The sequence below is a fragment of the Pithys albifrons genome, chromosome 16 (assembly GCF_047495875.1).
Source record: "Pithys albifrons albifrons isolate INPA30051 chromosome 16, PitAlb_v1, whole genome shotgun sequence".
Classification (NCBI taxonomy): Eukaryota; Metazoa; Chordata; class Aves; order Passeriformes; family Thamnophilidae; genus Pithys; species Pithys albifrons.
The window spans coordinates 16,258,659-16,278,268 of record NC_092473.1 but is presented as its reverse complement, the minus strand read 5'-3'; the positions used below and the strand labels follow the sequence as shown (position 1 = coordinate 16,278,268).

The 19,610-nt window shown below is 52.0% G+C and overlaps 2 protein-coding genes across 4 annotated transcripts; one reads left to right on the top strand and one right to left on the bottom strand.

Moving 5' to 3' along the window:
• Positions 1-10,236, top strand: ZDHHC4 (zinc finger DHHC-type palmitoyltransferase 4). Of its 2 annotated transcripts, none has more exons than XM_071571160.1 (7): positions 1-383; positions 1,065-1,195; positions 3,967-4,052; positions 5,164-5,342; positions 5,444-5,569; positions 6,312-6,556; positions 8,683-10,236. In XM_071571160.1, the coding sequence occupies exons 1-7, from the start codon at positions 47-49 to the stop codon at positions 8,962-8,964; spliced, it is 1,386 nt and encodes a 461-aa protein (XP_071427261.1). In that variant the 5' UTR covers positions 1-46; the 3' UTR covers positions 8,965-10,236. The 2 variants fall into 2 exon arrangements, with proteins under 2 accessions (XP_071427261.1, XP_071427262.1); XM_071571161.1 differs by having other exon boundaries at positions 5-44.
• On the bottom strand, positions 9,863-19,308 carry E4F1 (E4F transcription factor 1). 2 transcript variants are annotated; one of them, XM_071571159.1, is made up of 14 exons: positions 19,147-19,308; positions 18,666-18,802; positions 18,451-18,547; positions 17,622-17,833; positions 17,294-17,414; positions 16,892-17,044; positions 16,241-16,407; positions 15,554-15,772; positions 15,144-15,249; positions 14,593-14,810; positions 13,486-13,684; positions 12,599-12,759; positions 11,809-11,871; positions 9,863-10,922 (listed from the first exon to the last, which is right to left on the bottom strand). In XM_071571159.1, exons 1-14 carry the CDS (start codon positions 19,259-19,261, stop codon positions 10,575-10,577), a joined length of 2,316 nt encoding a protein of 771 aa, XP_071427260.1. In that variant the 5' UTR covers positions 19,262-19,308; the 3' UTR covers positions 9,863-10,574. The 2 variants fall into 2 exon arrangements, with proteins under 2 accessions (XP_071427260.1, XP_071427259.1); XM_071571158.1 differs by having other exon boundaries at positions 15,554-15,775; positions 19,147-19,307.
• Positions 19,309-19,610: the final 302 nt, after the last annotated feature.

Here is a 19,610-nt window from a genome sequence, read left to right as displayed (position 1 = left end):
TCCGCAGCGCTGGGGAGCTCCGCCGACATCCCCCGGGAGCGTCCGTATGTCCCCGGCATCCCCCCGGGAGCCTCCGTGTCCCCCCGGCATCCCCCCGGGAGCCTCCGTGTGTCCCCCCGGGAGCCTCCGTGTCCCCCCGGCATCCCCCCGGGAGCCTCCGTGTGTCCCCGGAAACCTCTGTGTCCCCCCGGGAGCCTCCGTGTGTCCCCCCGGGAGCCTCCGTGTCCCCGTTGGGGAAGGGTCTGCAGCGCCAGGAGCGGCTGGGGGGGCTCAGCCTGGAGAAAAGGAGGTTCGGGGGGATCCCAGGGGGACAGGAGAGGGTCGGGCTCTGCTCCGGGGAACAAGGGACAGGAGCAGAGGAAAAGGCTTCAAGCTGCAGCAGGGTAGGGTTATGTTGGATATTGGGGAAAATTCCTTTCGTGGAAAGAGCTGTTAAACACTGGAATGGGCTGTGCGGGGAGGTGTCCAAGGAAGGAGTGGATGTGCCCTGGGCTGGGTGACAAGGTGGGGGTCAGGCACAGGGTGGACTGGATGGTCTTGGAAGGCTTTTCCAACCTCAGTGATGATTCCATTCTGACTTGTCCCTCACAGAAATGCTTGAAACATTGACCTCATTCCTGTGTGCTGGTGGGGGGCACTGGGATGTGCTGGGGGGAGGATCAGTGGGATGTGCTGGGGGGAGGATCAGTGGGATGTGCTGGGGGGAGGATCAGTGGGATGTGCTGGGGGGGGAAGCAGTGGGATGTGCTGGGGGGGGAATCAGTGGGATGTGCTGGGGGGATCAGTGGGATGTGCTGGGGGGATCAGTGGGATGTGCTGGGGGGGGAATCAGTGGGATGTGCTGGGGGGGCACTGGGATGTGCTGGGGGGATCAGTGGGATGTGCTGGGGGGGAATCAGTGGGATGTGCTGGGGGGGCACTGGGATGTGCTGGGGGGGATCAGTGGGATGTGCTGGGGGGGGGGCACTGGGATGTGCTGGGGGGGCTGGGGCTGCTCTGCTCTGTGGTCAGTGAATCCAAGTCCAGGACCAGGGACTCTGACAGCAGCTTCTCTGACATTCCAGGGCTCGGGATGGACTTCCTGACACTCTTCGTGCTGTACCTGTGCTTTGTGCTCCTTCTCACTGCTCTGCTCTGCCTCTGCTCAGGAAGGAAGGAGAGTTTCCTTGCAAGGAGTGTCAGCAGGGCAAGCCAGGTAAAGAACTGGCCTTCCAGGTAAAGAACGAGCTGCCAGGTGAAGGGCTGAGCTTCCAGAGGAACGACCATCTCCTGTTCAGGTGGTCTGCTCTGCTTCATTGTGCTAAAATTAGTGCACCTGCTCTATTTCTGCTCCCAGAATGATGCCAGTGTGTGTGGTTAGAATGATAATATAGTATAGTTCATATTTCCTCCATTTTGACAACTACTCTCAAGGAGGTGGGGCTGGAAATAGAAGAGAACTTCCTTTCAGATGTTTAAATCCTGCCCAAGCAGGTGGGAAACATCAGTTGGCTCTCACAGCTCCTGTGCCTGTCTGGGGGGGGGGTGAGGATGGAGCTTCTCACAATGCTGGAAGTACCTTGTTCAGTGACACCACAACATGTCAGCTTTGAGAAATTAAATAATAATGAGGCCCCAGGAATTTTCTGGTTTGTTATTTATTGCTGTCATTGAGAGGAAAAAGGTAGGAGAGGTTTAAGGATTAAAATAGAGAATTATAACTCGTAGTAAATATTTGAGGGGAAGGTCTTTAAAGTGTGTCCTAATGCTGCAGGCTGTTGTTTGCTAAGAGAGAGGGAGGAATGAAGAGCTTTAAAAGAGGATTAAGAATTGGCATTTTATTGTAAAAAACAGGGAATTGGAAAAGCACCAGCTCATATTTCTGTCTGTTGGGGCTGTGTCTGAATGAAAAGGAAAAAAAAAGCTGTAGTGTTCCTGGAAGGGAAATGAGAGAGAATTATCACTTAAATTATATTTAATGCTGTTCACAGCACTTCAGACAGACTTTGATTTTATTACTAGTATTATACTTGATCTTGGTTTATAGACACACTGTGCAGAGAAATTCATTATTTTCCCCCATTTCTTCATAGCTGCTGCTATGAAGTGTTTGAAAAGCAGGAATTAAAATACTTCTGTGGTGTGAAGCCACTGTCTGGAGGAATTTAATTGATACTTGTACATGTGAAATAAATCCATGTGAATATAATCAATACTTTACCTGGGAAATAAATGCAAGTAATGCTAAATATAAGGACATGAGATAAGAGAGATACAAACAGAGTACAAGAACCACAATATAAGAGGGATCTACAGCTCTTAGGGAGCGTTCAGAGGAGAGACACGAGGGTGGTGAAGGGTCTGGAGGGGCCACACAAGGAGGGTCTGAGCTCACTTGGCTTGTTCAGCTGGAGAAGAGGAGACTGAGGTCAGACCTCCCTGGGATCTGCAGTGTCCTCCCAAGGGGCAGCTTTGATCTCTGCTCTGTGACCAGGGACGGCACCCAGGGCACAGCTGGAGCTATGCCAGGGCAGGGTCAGGTGGGATCTCAGGAAAAGGCTCTTCCCCCAGAGGGTGGTGGGCACTGACCAGGCTCCCCAGGGCAGTGGGCACAGCCCCAAGGCTGCCAGAGCTCCAGGAGGGTTTGGATGATGCTCTCAGGGACAAGAGGGAAGATTATTGGGGTGTCTGTGCAGGGCCAGGAGCTGGACTCAATGGTCCTTGTGAATCCCTTCCAACTCAGGACATTCCATGATTTTATGATTAAATAGTTTCTCTAGACCATGTTTTAAATCCATTTCTAGCTGTAATTCACAGAGTGTATAAGCCTGGGAGGCTGCTGAGGTTGCACTCAGGTTGCTTTCCTGCTGGGTCGTGTCTCCTCTTGCCTTTGAAAAGCCTCTTTTTTCAAACACTTCCCTCTTGAGCCGCTGAGATGAGACACACCAGTTATCACAAAAATACTTTGCATCTTCTCAACTCCACATATGCTTTTTGCCTCCTGGTCTTTCACATCTGAGGCAAGAAGCTCTCACTGCATATTTTCTTTCCATGTCAGCTAGAAATAGGCTCAGCTGCTCTAATTCCTCTGCCACGGAGCCGTGTGTTGCTATAGAGATCTGTCAGCTCAGAGCAGAGTCAGACAATTGCACAGGCACAGGCCAGGGCTGAGGATTCACTCAATGAACACAGGCAGGTTCCTCCTTCAGCACATTGGGATGTGCCTGAAAGGGCAATTAGACATGGAGCTGTTGGGCTGGATCAGAGCTATAGCTGAGGACACTGGATTTTTGGGGGGTGGGTTGGGTTGTGGGGGGGTTTATTTGTTTCTGGAGGCCAGCAGGCTTTATCCCTTTGCTTATCTCCACTTGATCTGTCAGATGGCCTGATGGAGCATATTGTAGCTGGGGAATTGCTCAGTTCTATCCCCTGCTTAATCAGTGCCCAGCCTGCACCCTCTGTAAGCTCCTTAGAACTTTCACACATTAACCCAGATACGTTTGTTTGGGCCTGTGGGGCTCTCAGGAGCAGGAACCTCCCTCCCACCTTGAAACCCCCAGCAGTGTTTCTGCCTCTGCTCTTCTTTCTTCATGGAGAGGGTGGCCAGGAATTGGAACTGCCCAGAGAGGTGGTGGAGTCCCCATCCCTGGAGGTGTCCAGGGAACGACTGGATGTGACACTCAGTGCTCTGGGCTGGTTCCTAAGGTGGAGATTGGTCACAGGTGGAACTTGATGGTCTGGGAAGTCCTTTCCTACCTAAAGAATTCTGTTATTGTGTGTCTTATGGTTGGACAGGATGATCTTGAAGGTCTCTTCCAGCCTTGCTTCTGTGATGAGGAGCTTGGACACCATGGAAAGGAGCCTCCTCCCTGGTGCTGTGGCTGTGCAGTCAGAACTGAGGGGCTGGGGACTGGTATTTGACCCTGAACTTCCCCCAGGGCAGAGGTGACTGCAGTGCAGGTAACACTGTGTTTCCATGTCCCCCAGGCACTCTCCATGGTGATCCCCCCCCAGCTCCAGAGGGTGACACACAGGGTGACACACAGGGCCCTGCACAGGCTCTTCCACACCAGGTATTGCACTTCCTTGCCTTTGGCATTTTTTACTGTATTTCTGGTTACTGTTGGGCTCTCCTGCCACCATCAGAGCTTTCAGTATTATCCTTAGATATTCTCAATTCATTAGGGATGTTTGTCAGGGATTGCAGACTCCCTTTAAGGTTTGCCACGCTGTTGTCTTTCTCTTCCTTGCTCATTGTTTAGTAGGTGGTATCCTGAAATATTTGAACATATTGACAAATAAAGATAATGTGGCTCAGTAACAGATGTTGCTCACACTGGTGGGAGCTGCATCCCCACAGGAATTAGCAGAGCCTCTCTGGCAGCTGCAGATGGAGTCAGACAGACTTGCAGGCTCCATCCTCTCCCCCAGATCCCATTAGTCTTAGTCCAGCAGCCTGGATGTCCAGGTGGCTCAAAGGGAAGCTGCCCAGCTGCAAAGTGCAGCCTGCTGGGTTCAGGTGGCTTTTGTAGTGTCTGTAAACTCTGGTGCTTCAGGAATGTTTGAAATACCTTTTCCCTGAGGACAGCAGCTCCAGTGTGACAGACACTTCAGGGTGTAACATCTCCAGCTGTGGTGTCACTGCTGGGCTTGTTTGCTGCCTGTGTTGCAGCCCCTCTGCTGTAACACAGCCTGGGACAGAGAGGTGACACTGCCAGCTGTGCTGGGGGCACTGGGACCCCCCCGTGTGCTCTGGAACTGCCAACCTCCTGCCACACTTATTTCATGCTGCTTATATTATTATAGTGTTTTTAAGATGATTTACTGACTTTTCTTTGCTTTCAGAGCAGCAAATGTCTCCTGGCAGAATATTTTGTGGCCAGTTGCTGTGGCATATTTTGTCAACAACAAAGTGGTTATGAGGCTTTGTACTGACAGGGAGGAAAAATCTAAAGGACACGGAATTAATGCAGTGAATTTAGCTGGTGTGTTTAGAGGAGTGTATGTGGGGAGAAGGAGAAGCCAGTGGATGGAGAAAACACTATTAATATGCAATCCATGCTGGCCTGAAAACCTAAAAGAGGCGTCTCCTTGCATTTGGAAAGTCTTTGATCACCTCTGAGTGTACTTGACCTGTTAATCAGGATACTGAGCATTAAATAGACTGTCCCCTTTCTGTTCCAGGAGCTGTTTGTTTGTTGTCCTGCATGTGGCCTTGCAGGCTGCAGTGTTTGGGGAATACACCTGGGAAGTGTTTGGGTACTGCTGGGAGCTGCAGTTCCCCCTCCTTGTCCTCCTCCTGCCCTACCTGCTGCTGGCTGGGAACTTGAGCTGCTTCACCCTCTGCTCCAGGGCCAATCCTGGTAAGCTCATGCTGGAGCTGTTTGTAAACAAACCTTAAAATGCTAGAAACACTTGTTTGTTTGTTTGTTTGTTTTTACTATTTTTCTTGTATTTTTCACAGGTATAATAACAAAAGCAAACCACGCATCCCTGGTTAAGGTTTATGCTTATGATGGTGTGATGTTTCAGAGAGGCAACGTGTGTCCAACCTGCACCCTGGAGAAGCCAGCCAGGTCCAAGCACTGCAGTAAGGACCTGAACTTCCCTGAGCAGGGATACTTTCCCAAAGGAATTCTGCCCCAGGAGCTGCAGCTCACACCACAGCTGTTGTGTTCCCAGCTCAGTGCACACAGGGCTCTGTTTGGTTTCTGGGGTTCCAGCTCACAGCTGCATTTGCCCATCTGTGGAGCTGCTTTGGTGCTGTTTCTTCTCACAGAAACCACCAGTTCTGGTGGTATATTCAGGGTCAGGAACAGCCAAGTTTTTGAGCATCTGGAAGTTAAATGAGAAATTATCACCTGTCAAGACACAAGCTCAGGATTTTGTGTTTCACAGAATCCTGAAATCCTGGAATGGTTTGGGCTGGAAGGGAACTTAAAGCCCACCCAGTGCCACCCCTGCCATGGGCAGGGACACCTCCCACCAGCCCAGGGTGCTCCAAGCCCTGTCCAACCTGGCCTGGGCCACTTCTAGGGGTGAGGAATCCACCACCTCTTTTTCAGTGTTATCATCTAAAACAAAGGTGGGAACTACAATCTCTGCCTTTCAGGTGGGCAGTACTGTCAGAGAAACCAACCTTTTGGAGCTGCAGTCTTGTTTTCATTATGATATGCAATTGTAATCAATTATTTGCCTCAAAAGCCATCAGCTAAATCCTGACTACTGTTCTCACACATTTTCAGGTTAAAAACTGCCTCAAACTGTGTAAAAACCAAACTGCTTGCCCAAACCCCAGTGAGCAGCAGCTGTTCTTTCCGTGCCCACCACAGGTGTGTGCAGGGCGTGCGTGCAGCGCTTCGACCACCACTGTGTGTGGCTCAACACGTGTGTGGGCGCGGGCACAGCGCGCTGGTTCCTGCTCTACCTGCTGTCCCTGGCGGGCACGGCCACTGCCCTCGCTGCCATCACTGCCACCCTCCTCCTGCACCTGGGGCTGCTCTCCCGTGCCAGGCACGGCACCTACCGCGATGCCCAGGGCCAGGAGCGCCCTGTGGACTTCCCTGTCCTCGTGCAGGTAAGTTCATGCTTGATCCAGGGACCCCTCAAGAGAAAGGATTTTATCCCTTCTCCATAAAATCATATGGTCTTTACTATTTTTTATTCAGAATTGTACTTTGTATTTTATATTAATTTTTTATTTTAGCTTGTACCTGTCAGTGATCTCAGCCATGCAGAGCTTTAGACAAAGAGTGCTCAGGGATTGGAATGGGCTGCCCAGAGAGGGGGTGGGTTCCCCATCCCTGGAGGTTTTTCAGATGAGCTTGGCCGTGGCACTGAGTGCCATGATCTGGTAAAGGGACTGGAGTTGGACCAAGGGTTGGACTCGATGATCTCAGAGGTCTTTTCCAACCCAATCCATTCTCTGATTCTGTCATTCTATGGATGTGGCACTGAGGGAGAATCCACCATGTCTTGATCCAACCCCACTGTGATCACCAGCCCAGGGCACTCCATGCCCCACTCTGTGCCCTGGGCTGGTGATCACAATGGGGTTGGATCAAGCGTTGGACTTGATGATCTCAGAGGTCTTTTCCAACCCAATCCATTCTATGATTCCATGAATTTAACCCTGTAACTGTAAGTTTAAGAAATAAACCCAAACCTTGCTTAGATTAAAGGCTAAACTGTAAGAAATAGATCAGCAAACCTGTCTAGGTTGAGGCTTGAAGCTGTAACATCATTTAGTCAAAAGGAAATACAGAGCTGCAGAGAGGGTTAAAATTCACCCTAAATATCCTGCTTAGCTTTGGGGAGGGGTTTCAGTTGTAACTAAGTATATAAACCTGGAAAGACAAAAGTCTTGTCAAACGTGTCTTTGGTGGAATTATCCCCCATGTTCCCAGCGCCGAATAAAAGGAAGAATTTTGTTCTATTCTATTGGATTTGATTGTTTCTTAACTCATGCTGTAAAAAGTTTGATGTCACCTCTTTGCAGACAGGAATCTTTTCCCTGTTCCCCACAGTCTGTCCCCAGCCTGGGAGTTCAGCACCTTTGCACAGCTCGTTAAGTTTAAAGAGCTGCCATTGCAGAACAGTTGAAAAATGTGGCATTTTTCTCACAGCACTTCCTTCTGCTCTCCCGTTCTGTGGATTTCTGTCTCCGGTGTCTGTCACTCAGCAGGTGTGGCTCATAGAGAATGAATTTATATTCCATCCCCACCTACTGTAGTAACATTTAGGAAGGAGTTTACAATCCTCGAGATCTTCATGGAGATGTTAAGGCAAGACCCACTACCGTGGAATTCAGATACTGGAATATTTTCTCTCACATATAAGCAAAGGGTGACTGTGAGTCTCTCTAGCACTTGAGTTTTGATCTCAGTCCCTCATCCCTGCAGTGTGGCAGTCAGGTGATAAATGCAAAGTGCTTTATCTTTTCCTCATTCTAGACAGATGTTTCAGCCTCGGACTCTCACAAAGGGGTCCTGGTCAGGGAATGTTTCAGCAATGCCTTTGCCACCCCCCAGGAGTGGGATGTAACCCAGAAAAGAGCTGCTTACACTGTATGGTGTCAGCAAAACCCGAAGTTGTACCAGATTGTTGCCTCTTCATTTGGCAGTTTGTTTTCAGATGATTTGTGTTAATGATTTGTGGATTTAAACAACAAAAGACGAACAAGAGGACTCCAAACACAAACAGTTGGAAATAGATGGGTGTAGACAATCCTCCCACGTATTAGCAAGGCTTGGGAGAAAATATGCCTGGAACTCTGCATGCTCTGCTCAGAGGTTTGAGTAGAATCATGGAATTGTTAACATGGGGTAAGACCTTTAAGGTCATCAAGTCCAACCAGCACCCTGTTCACCACTCACCCACGTGCCCAAGGGCCACGTCACACGGGTTTGGATCATTTCCAGGGATGGGACTCCACCACTGCCCTGGGCAGCCTGTGACAACACTTTGCAACCTTTTCTGTGGAAAAAAATTCCCTGATATCCAAGCTAAACCTCCCCTGGTGCACCTGGAGGCTGTTTCTGGAGGAATAGCCCCTGACTGGGCTGGGTGGAGGTCAGGGCTGGGATCTCCTGGGGCTGCACTGCAGTTCTGTGTGCACATGGATGCTCATTCCAGCTGGGGTTTTACAATGGCCATGGGATTTAATCCTCCAACTTTTTAACTACTTTTTTCTTTCCTTTTCAGCACCTTTTCTTGACTTTCCCTAGGATTGTCTTCATGCTGGGGTTTGTTATCCTGCTCACACTCATCCTGGGTGGATACAGCTCTTTCACTCTGTACTTGGCCTTCACCAACCAAACCACCAATGAATGGTATAAATCCAGAAGATTTGGGGGTTCCCATCTCTCATCACAGCCCCACCACAGAAAACTTGTCTACAAAAACATTTATTCTAAAGGAATCTGGAGGAATTTAAAGGAAATCTTTAGGCCTCCTACAGCATTGGAAAGCAAGAAGAAAACATGAAGATATTTGTGCAGTTTTAGACTTATTTTGTAAGATTTTATTCCAGCAGTGAGTCTGGATGCCCCAGACAGCTTTTGGAACAAGATTACTGCAGAATTCTCACTGATGGTGCCTCAGCAGAGCATCATTCAGGATCCCTCTCTCTGTGAGGTCTCTGAGGTTCAGCTCAGTCCTGTCTCCTGGTTACAGGGACCTGTAGTGAATGTTCTGGGACAGAGAGGCCAGTTTGGTCCATCGTCCTGCACTGAATGTTTCTCTCTGGGAAGGGCCAACTCAGCTGCTGTAAATTTTGAGGAAGCTGCATCTTCCTGGGAGTGTTTTTCTTTGGGAAATGATTAACCCATTACTGTAACAGCACAAGGGGTGGTGTGTATTTAACTTCAAAAAACATTATCCTTGGCAAGATCTTAACCTGCAGAAACCGTGTTCTGCTGCTGCAGATTTGTACTAATGCAGAGGAAGGAAATTAAATTGTTGCATCTCCTGAACCTGTCTCTTCCTTGATCCCTGTTTTCAGCTCCTTCACATTTGCCCCAGGAAAATGGGGAACTGAACAGAATTTCAGCATTTTGAGAAGGGTATCAGAAAATTGATACCAATCTCTGGACACAGAGATGCCAGACAATCCTTTTGGCATTTCACATCTTTATTCTATTGTTTGATGCAGCTGTTCAGTTTCAGGCATTTCTCTGTATTTTGGGGACTTTGCTGCAGGGGAAGTTGCAGTTTCCAAGGCAGCCCCTCCTGCAGTGACAAAGGCCACAAAAAAGCACAGCAGTGACAGTCTCCCACTTCTTAAGCATAATATAAATGTCCCCATTTCTTTCTCCTTCCAGAAATTCTTCTGTTTGTGTGATAATAGAGCAGAAATTGGAAAAAATATAGTAGGAACTTTAAATAATTTTATTTTTAAAAATGTGTTTATTTACATGCTGAATCTGTACAATATGCAGTTAAAAATCCATATATGGTTTAAAAAACCCCAAATTCCTATACAGTATGGCTTTCCAGCCCCCAGACTGGCTCTCAGAGCAGCCTGGCTGGCATTGCAGGGTACAAGGATGCATTCAGAGACCAGTACATAAGGCTACTTGTCCAGGATATCAAATAAAAGAGAAATACTGCAGTACCATGCCTTGGGAGGCCTGAAGGGGTGAGGTTAAAGGCATGAGAGTGTTTGAGTGGTGCTGAACACACCCCACAACTCCTTAGGTTTGGTTTTCTCCCCTTGTTTTCAATGCATATGATTAAACAGTCTCCTGTGAGCCCCGACCCTTCCTGAATCCTTCTGAAAACCAGACCACTGCTGTCCTGGGGGCAGAGGGAACTGATTCCCAAAGGATCCTTCTTAATTTGAGGCTGCTGTACACAATACTGTCACATGTGGCCTGTGGGTCTCTTCCCAGTGTGACCATGCAGAGGGTTTAGCTCCTATTACTTGTTTTACACTGAGAACACCCTGGGCCTGCCCTACCCTGTTCCAGGCCCGTCCTATCCTGCTAAGCCACTTCCCTCCAGAACGTTCTCTCCCTGCTCTCTGAGCGGCTTCAGTGACAAACTCAGGACTGACCCACTCCCCGGACTGGAGCCCCCCAGCCAACCCTCCAGCCCTACACGATGACCGTCTGCACCTCCACCTCCCCCTCCTGCGCGGCGATCACGAACTCCCCGGCGTGCTCCATGATCTCGATGTCCTCGGAGGCCACCATGGTGACCGTGGCCTCCTGCGCGGCGATGGCGCCGTCGGCGGCGAGCACGGCGCCGTCACCGATGGCCGAGGCCAAGGTCATGGCCACCTGCTCCGTCAGGCTCTCGGGGGTGGCGATGGTGATGGTGTCGGCGGCGTCCGCGGCGGCGCCGGCGCCCTCGGCCACGGTGACGTTCTGCACGATGATCTGGTGCCCCGAGCTCGCCTGGTTCACGATCTGCTGCACCACCTTCATGATGTGGCTGTCGACCTGCAGGGGGAGAGGAGGCCACTCTGGTTCTTGGGGGGTTTGCTGGGAGAAGTGATGACCAGCAGCTCTGCACACGGGGCACTCCAGGGCTCATCACCACAAGACCAGCCTCAGGATCGTGTCACCCTCATGTCACTGCAGGTGTGACACCAGTAAAGAACTTCCTACAGGAAGTCACATTCCTGTTTGTAGAAAAACCTCAACAACCCACACCCAAACATGAAAACTCCCTGAATCAATTCAGGAGCTGAGCCAGGCTCTGACTTTGCAGCAGCCCTTGTTTCCAGCATTCGGGAATGCCTTACAGGATCATTTCCCAAGGATGGAGTGTTACTGTACAATTTACCCAGCCTGCAGCTCTGCTCGTGTCTGAAGCCACAAAGTCACCATCCCAGAGAGGGTCTGGGGTTATCACACCCCCAGTGAGCCAGATTGTGGTTTTAGGTCTGCAGAACTACAGAGGTGGAGCCACAGAATCCCAGAATGCCCTGGGTTCCAAGGAACCTTAAAGCCCATCCAGTGCTACCCCCTGCCATGGGCAGGGACACATTCCCAGGCTGCTCCAAGCCCTGTCCAGCCTGGCCTTGGACACTCCCAGGGATGGGGCAGCCACAGCTTCTCTGGGCACCTGTGCCAGGGCCTGCCCACCCTCACAGGGGGGAATTTCATCCCAATATCCCATCTAACTCTGTCCTCTGTTAGTAGGAAACAATTCCCCCTTGGCCTCTCACTCCAGGCCCTTGTCCAAAGTCCTTCTTCAGGGCTTTTCTAGGTACATTAATTAATGATCTGAAATTGGGTTTACTTAGCATGACTCTCAGGCATTAAAAGTGACTCATTTCATCTACACCAAGGCCCCAAAATCACAATTCTTTGGCTGCTTTACCTCATGTCGTGTTCCCTCTATTATTTCAGTAGCTTCATTGGTCTCCATGTCTTCAGTAGAAGTCTTGAAAGACAAAATGTGTTTATTTACCAAGATATAATTCACTAAGTGTTTTACACAAGTTTTTCTGTTCCCCCCATGATGCAGTAGCTACTCCAAGGAGAATTCCATGACATTCTCTCCAAATCTCATTATCAGGAGCCACTTAAAATTAATGCAAAATGTTCACAAACAAGTGGAAGAGAATTTCCTCTCTCAGCAGGATTTGGACAAGCAGCAGATTTTTCTCTTACTGGAGAAAAACTATGGCAGCACTAAAGGAACTCAGTAACTGAGCTCTGTTATCCTGCTCAGATCAGAACTGGCTCTGTGTCATGAAGGGGGAGAAAGTGAAATACATAATTCATTGCTTTTGGCAGCCTCTGTTATAAACAACAGAGATTATTTGGGACAAAACAAGCTATTTAAAAATGGGAGAATAGGGAAAGCTGAAGTGAGTTTTGTGAGGCCATAAAATCTGGTGTGGTCACAGGTTTTCCAGCTCAGCCTCCTGCTGAGCCACTGCCAGTCTGCCCTGTGTTCTGCTTTTCCTGCCCATGTCACACACAGCACTTTAGGAGGGTGAGGAAGCTCCAAGTGCTTTCCTTCCAAACAAAGTTAACCCTCCTGACCCCTAGGGCCCTGCAGGCAGGAGTGATCCTGTTTCACCTTCTCCCAAAAGCCTGGATGAGGAACACATACAACTGCTGTTTGCTGAATTCCAAAGGAGCAGCTGTTTGCCCCCTCTCACCTCAATGATGTACTCCTGAGTGTCGGCCACCACCGAGGAGAACTCCACCAGGACAGTGTGGGGATCCTCTGAAATCACCGTGGCTGCCAAGTTGTCAGCTGACTGACTCTCATCAGACACCATTGCTTCTTCCACCTCCTTCACAGCAACGAGGCAGCCACCTGGAAAATCCCAACCGCCACAAAAACATTGTTTTCCATGACCATGTGAGAGAGTACCTGGAAGATGCTACATGGCACCACTGAGACCTCTTTACAGGATGCCATGGACGAGTGACCAGTGCCACACAAGAGGCTGGCAGCCCACCAGGACAGGCCAAGGAACAGCCTAGAAAAGCCCAGTGTGACACCAGGCAACTGAGCCTCAAGCAGAGCAGCTCTCCAGTGCAATTCCAAAAAATACACAGCTAAAGCCCATCCAGTCCCACCCCTGCCATGGAGACAGACACCTTCCACCAGCCCAGGTTGCTCCAAGCCCTGTCCAACCTGGCCTTGGACACTTCCAGGGATGGGGCAGCCACAGCTTCTCTGCCCAACCTGTGCCAGGGCCTGCCCACCCTCACAGGGAAGAATTTCTTCACAATATCCCATTTAAATCAACCCTCCTTCAGCTTAAAGCCATTGCCCCTTGTGCTGTCACTACAGTTCCTGCTCAAGAGTCCCACTCTGGCTTCCTTGTAGGCCCCTAGACACTGACAGACTGTTGTGAGCTCTCCACACAACCTTCTCTTCTCCAGTCTGATCTGACCTTCTCCAGGCATCTCCTGATGCCCCCGAGATGCACCTGAACACACAGCCTGGGACACCGGAGGTCAGATCCCCCCAGGAATCGCTGCCACCCAGGCAGGGAGCAGCCCCCAGGCAAGGCAGCCCAGGCTGGGGGCTCACCTTTGGTGCGGAGGTGCCTGTTGAGCGTCCCATGCTCGGCGAAGCCGCGCCCGCACTTGTAGCACTTGAAGGGCTTCTCTCCGGTGTGGTGGCGGATGTGGCGCACCAGCGATCCCTTCTCCCGGAACCCGCGGCTGCAGAACTGGCACACGTACGGCTTGTCCTCCAGGTGCGTGCGGAAATGCACCTGCTGCGCGTTCTGCACACACAGGGAAGCGAGGGGAGGGCTCAGGAAGGACACGGCAAGCTCAGGGAGGCAGGAGTTTCACTTCCAGGGTTAAACTCAGCCTCTGTATTGTGCCACGGCTCAGGAATGGCACTCCCCCAGTTAGTGCTCCCACCAAGACTTGCCAAACCGTGAGCTGCTCACCCGCTCCCCCTCCCCCTGCAGTGGCATGGAGAGAACTGGAGGCACGAAAGGTGAAAACCATGGGCTGAATAAGGAATTTACTGGAAATGGCAATGAGATAAGAAAATCAACAGTAACAGCAGCAATATGAGTGACAGAGGGTGCAAGAAACAGGTGAGTGGTTCACAGAAAAAAAAACCCAATATCAGACAATGCTGGATGTCGCCCTCCACCACGTTTTCTCAAACCCAGGGAACCACTTCTGCCCAGAAGTGACTCCCTTCCACAGGCCCCAGCAATGACATGGGTGATAGAGAACAACCTGTGCCCTGGCTATGCCCTGATTGGCTACTGCAAAAATTAACCCTGTCCTGGCTGCAACCAGGATATACTGTTATTACATATTTGTTCCACACATGAAAGAACAGTTTTTTCACAAATGTGACATTTTCATGAACACTTTTCTTCTTCTGCTCACTACACCAAAACCTCTTTGTGGAGCTTCAGATCAGAATCCCAGAATTGTTTGGGTTGAAAGGGACCTTAAAGCCCACCCAGTTCCACCTCCTGACAGGGGCAGGGACACCTTCCACTAGATCAGTTTGCTCCAAGCCCCGTCCAATCTGGCCTTGAGCACTTCAGGGATGGGGCAGCCACAGCTTCTCTGGGCATCATGAGGCAGGTGAGCTGGCACTTGCTCTTTGCCAGCGAAGCCCCCTAAGCTCTGCCAAGCCCTGGCTCTGGGAAGGGGGGCACACCTTTGTCTTGTAGCGCTTGCCACACTTGGGGCAGGGGTAGGGCCGCTCGTCCGAGTGCACCCGCCGGTGCCCCTTCACGTGGGCGATGGTCTTGTAGAGCTTCCCACACTCCCCGCAGCGGAACCGCCGCTCGTTCACGTGCACCTCCTGGTGCTTCTTCAGCAGGTAGCCCTTGGTGAACTCCTTGCCACACTCCTCACACTTGAAAGGTTTGTAATCTAGAGAGAGAGAGAGAACATGTGGTTGAGCCAGGACAACCAGCAGCAGGAAGGATCCAGTACAGGCTGGAACTAAATTCTAAGAGAAAAATAATCCAGAGAAGGAGAGGAGTTTTATTTTCAGCTTCATGTGTGGGCTGCCACAGAATCCTAAAATATCTGGGGTTGGAATGGACCTCTGGGCATCATCCAGTCCAACGGCCCTGCTGAGGCAGCGTGTTAAGCATTGACTTTAGCCACACAAAGCCAAGGAGTCTGAAGCACAGTTGTACCATGGCTGAGGCCCCTGTAGGCCACAGCACATGTCAGACAACAGCAGCAGCACAACTTTACCTGTGTGACTTTTGATGTGTGTTTCCAGGGCAGCAGTTTCACTGAAGGCTTCACTACAGTGAGGGCAAAGGTATCGTTGGTACCCGTTGCTTCTTTCTGCAGGTACCTATTGGAGAGAAAATGGTAAAACTTCTCTTTGTACTGGCGTGTAGAATAAGGATTGCTACCCAAATTCCCAGTTAAACACTCCAGCTTTGACAAGGAAGAGATCTCTGTTGCTGAGACATCACACGTGTTACTAACACTCACTGAAATGTTACACTGAAAAGTATAACTATAAAAACTGACACAAAGCAACAGGCACCAGAGAGACATGAGGACACAGAGGGGTGTGAGGTGAACAGTGCTACTCACACCAAATACAGGCAAGGAAGACTAAAAATTCATCTATTTATGGAATACAAACATACAGACTCTCGTTCTTCTAATTTGACACACTGTTCCCCACAGGGCTCCTCTTGTACTTCCACCACTTCCAGTTCTTCTGGAGCAGCTGTAGCAGGTTCATCTGGCTTCTGCACCTCCTCCACAGCAATTCTCTCAATCACAATTCCTGAATTCCTCATGGCTTGCCTCAGCAGATTCTCACTGTTCACTTCCCCCTCACAAGGCAGCTCCTCAGGATGCGACTGCTGAAGGAATAAACAGGAAGTTTGCACAGCAAATCCACAGTCTGCCCTTTTTTACAGCAACATTGCTGTGACAGTCACACTCTGTGGGGTGTCTAATGCTGTGCTACAGGGCTGAAAGACCAACCCTTGGGCTGGGGAGGAACATAAGGTGGATCTGTACTCTGAAACCCAAGGGATCACACGCCTTTGCCCCTTCCACAGTCTTGTAGGGAATGGTCAACAAAAACACCCCCTCGTCCTCCAGTACGTGCTGGTGACATGCCCTGTAATCTACACACACTGCTAAGCTCAGCAGCAGATGGGCCCAGGTCAGAGCACAGAGCCTGCCCACGTGGAAAAGAACCTAATTAACCACTTAACTCCTACACTCAGATTTATTCTTGGCACCTACAAACATTTTATTCAGGAGGCAAAACATTCTTTGCGTGAAACACACGTAGGGTGTTCCAGAGAAACGACACTCACCTCTGGGTCCAGGGGCTTTCCATCCACCACAGGCAGTTCCTGCATCTGGACATGGACCTCATGCAGAACGTTGCCTTTGGCATCTGTCACGAGGTGGATGACGGGGGAGGCCTCGATGGATTCGCTCGCTATCGATGACACGGTGTCCGTGTTGGAGCTGCAGGAGCCTGCAGGGGAAGCAGCACATGAACCCCTCAGGGAATGGCCACCCCTCAATGCCCTGGGGCCTACAAAATATCTGGCCTTGGACAGGAGGTGCTTGTTAAAGCCACCTTTGTACCAGATCCTCACACATTCCCCAGTCAATACCTGGCTACAAGAGTTTCAGGGTAATAGTCTGGCTCTATAAATTACTTCTCCCTGTACAAAGAATATAAACTGAATACTACAGATTTTAGGCTTTTTTCATAAATGAGAATCCTGGAATGGTTTGCTTTGGACTGGGAGGAACCTCAAGGCTCATCTCATTCTATGCCCTGCCATGGGCAGGGACACCTCCCACCAGCCCAGGGTGCTCCAAGCCCCATCCAGCCTGGCCTTGGGCACTTCCACGGATGGGGCAGCCACAGCTTCTCTGGGCACCTGTGCCAGAATGAATTTATATTCCAAGTGCCAGGAGGCTTTGGCTTTATCAGTGACAGCATCACTGACCTGATGGCAAATCCTCTTTGTTGACAACGATTTCTTTGGTCATGTTGAAGCGAATTTTTTCAGTGCAAGGTGTCAGAGATTTAAGGTGCCGAGTCAAAGCTCCTGATTCTCGGAAGCTTTTCCCACATTTCTTGCATTTGTAAGGTCTTTCATCTGGAATGACAAGAATGAAAACAACATTACACACTGCCAGGATCAGTTCTGTGTGTCAGGCTGCTGGAAGAACATGCTCAGCTTTCTACAGCCTTTGGACTGTGCTTATCCCAGAGCCTCCCAGCAGCTCAAATATCAACGGTATCACCTCAGCAGAAGATGGAAAGCACAAGAAATTCCACTGGAAGGCAAATGGATAACCACACACAGCTCTAGCAAGGAGGAACTGCTGTTCTGGAGAGCTCTTACCCGTGTGGCGCCGCTGGTGCCGGATCAGAGAGCCCTTTGTCCTAAAGGAGGTTCCACAGAGCTTACACTCATAGTCCTTCCTGCTGCTGTGAGTGATCATGTGAGCCTTGAGGATGCTGGCCTGGGAAAGAATTTCCTCTAAGAGACCTTCCAAATGGTTTAGGGCTTTACACTTCAGCCACAAGGAACATCACCACTCCTTGTGAAAGCAGCACTTCCCTCTGGGCAGTGCCTCAGGCAGCAGAGCAGCTCATTCTCGGTCCCATTCCCTTTGAACTCTCTCAGCTGCCAAGCCCCTCCCTGACCCCCATGAGTGGATGGTACTCACAGTTTTGAAGGTCTTCTGGCACAGCCCACACACGTATCGGCCCTCCTGGTTCACCTGCAGCTTCACCTTGCCCAGCTCGCTGGGAATGTCCTGCTCCTGCTCCTGCTCCTGCTCCTCGGGGCTGCCCTGCCCCTCACTGCCCTCCCCGTCCACGGTGGGGCTCTCAAACACATGGTCTCCTGCTACAATGACCTCTTTGATGTGCCCACTGCCTGGGAAAAGGGTGGGGAGACATTTGGGGTCTTGACAGGGCAGAGCTTTACCCAGCAAACAACTCACTGTTCCAGCATTTTGTGCAGAGAGAAGGAGAAAAGGTACTTTAAATCTGCACGGGCAGACTCGTTATTGCAGCCCAAGTATTGGAATGGGCACTTCAGGAATGGGGTCTTAAATCTGATTTGTATTAATTGTTTGTGTTAGTTAAGCTGAAGTGAGTCAGGTTTAGATTGGATGTTAGGAGGAAACTCTTCCCTGGGAGGGTGGGCAGGCCCTGGCACAGGTGCCCAGAGAAGCTGTGGCTGCCCCAGCCCTGGGAGTGTCCAAGGCCAGGCTGGACAGGGCTTGGAGCACCCTGGGCTGGTGGGAGGTGTCCCTGCCCATGGCAGGGGTGGCACTGGATGATCTTTGAGAACCCTCCCAACCCAACCCATTCCAGGATTGTATTCCCTGATACTAAAGCAGAGAGAAGTGCAGAGCTGCCCTCCCACAGCTCTGAGGGAAACCCACCCCCAGCCCCAGTGACACGGAGGTGTCACCTCCCAACCCCGACCCACCAGGGCAGGCACAGATTCCAACCCCCCGGGGGCAAAGGCAGCCCCTCAGAGCTCACCTACGATGGCCGAGGCATTGCTGATCTCCTCTGCTATGGAAGAGGCTTCAACGACAATGTGAGCAACTGTGATGGACTCCTCGACAGCAGGAACGACCTGCTGGAGCACAGAGCGGCTCAGCAGGCAGGTTTGGTGCCGTTACACTCGCTGCTCCCTCCCCTCCGCCCCAGCAGCCGCCGCATCCCCATCCCGTCCCTCCTCCAGCCGCTGTCACCTTTTGTCCTTCGTGGAGCAGCGCGGCGAGCGGGTCCGGAGGGCGCTGGCAGCGCTTCTGCAGCTTGTGCTGCACGAACTCCTGCAGGCAGCGGAACTCGGCCTGGCAGCGCCCGCACCGGTGCACGTCATCCTCGTCTGCGGGGACAGCGCCGTCAGCGGGGCCGGGCCGGGCGGGAGGGACCCCGCGCTCACCGTCACCGTCACCGTCACCCCCCGGCCGGGCCCCACCGGGCACGCGAGGCCAGCACCCCCGGGGTGGGACACCCCGCCCCGCCCGGGCAGCCTGACACACCGAGAGCCCTGCCCGGGGGCTGAGAGGGGCCGGCGGCGACCCCCGGGGGGGACACACGGACCCGCCGCCGCCGCCGCCCCCGCCCCGCTGACAGCACCGGCGCTGCCGGGCCCGCCCCCCCGCGCCGGGCTGGTCCCCGCCGCCGCCAGGCCGCGCCGTGCGGGCCGGGGCGCCGTGCGGGCCGTACCTTGCTCGGCGAAGGGCGGCGGGAGGCCGAGGAGGGCGGCGGGGCCCGCGCAGGGCTCAGGGCCCGGCCCGGCCGCTGCTGCCGTAAGCGCCGCCGGCCCCGCGCCCGTTGCCATCGCGGCCCTCGTGTCGCAACGCGCCGCAAGATGGCGGCTTTACGGCCGTGTCGTCATAACAACGGGACGGGGCTCGGCGGGGAACGCGCCCAGAGCGCGGGGGTTCCGCACACCCCGGGGCGGTGCCGGGCACGGGCCCCGCGCCCTCCGAGCGCCGTGAGCCGGCGGGGCGGAGCCTGGCGAGTTACCGGCGGGTCACTCCCGAGTTACTGCGAGTTACTGCCGAGTTACCGACCGCGTTACCAAACACACCCTGCCGGGACCGCCGGGACCGGCCAATGGCAGCGCGCGGGGGGCGGGCCCTGCGGGGAGCCGACCAATGGGAGCACAGGACGGGGCCCTGCGGGCG

Coding starts and splice junctions, on each gene's coding strand:
- ZDHHC4 (XM_071571160.1), top strand. CDS start 47: ATGTCCCCGGCATCCCCCCGGGAGCCTCCGTGTCCCCCCGGCATCCCC. Junction 5,570..6,311: donor AGCCAGGTCCAAGCACTGCA/GTAAGGACCTGA, acceptor TGCCCACCACAG/GTGTGTGCAGGGCGTGCGTG. Junction 6,557..8,682: donor ACTTCCCTGTCCTCGTGCAG/GTAAGTTCATGC, acceptor TTTCCTTTTCAG/CACCTTTTCTTGACTTTCCC.
- E4F1 (XM_071571158.1), bottom strand. CDS start 19,261: ATGGCAACGGGCGCGGGGCCGGCGGCGCTTACGGCAGCAGCGGCCGGG. Junction 17,415..17,621: donor GCCAGAAGACCTTCAAAACT/GTGAGTACCATC, acceptor ATTCTTTCCCAG/GCCAGCATCCTCAAGGCTCA. Junction 15,250..15,553: donor AATTAGAAGAACGAGAGTCT/GTATGTTTGTAT, acceptor TCTCTCCAATAG/GTACCTGCAGAAAGAAGCAA.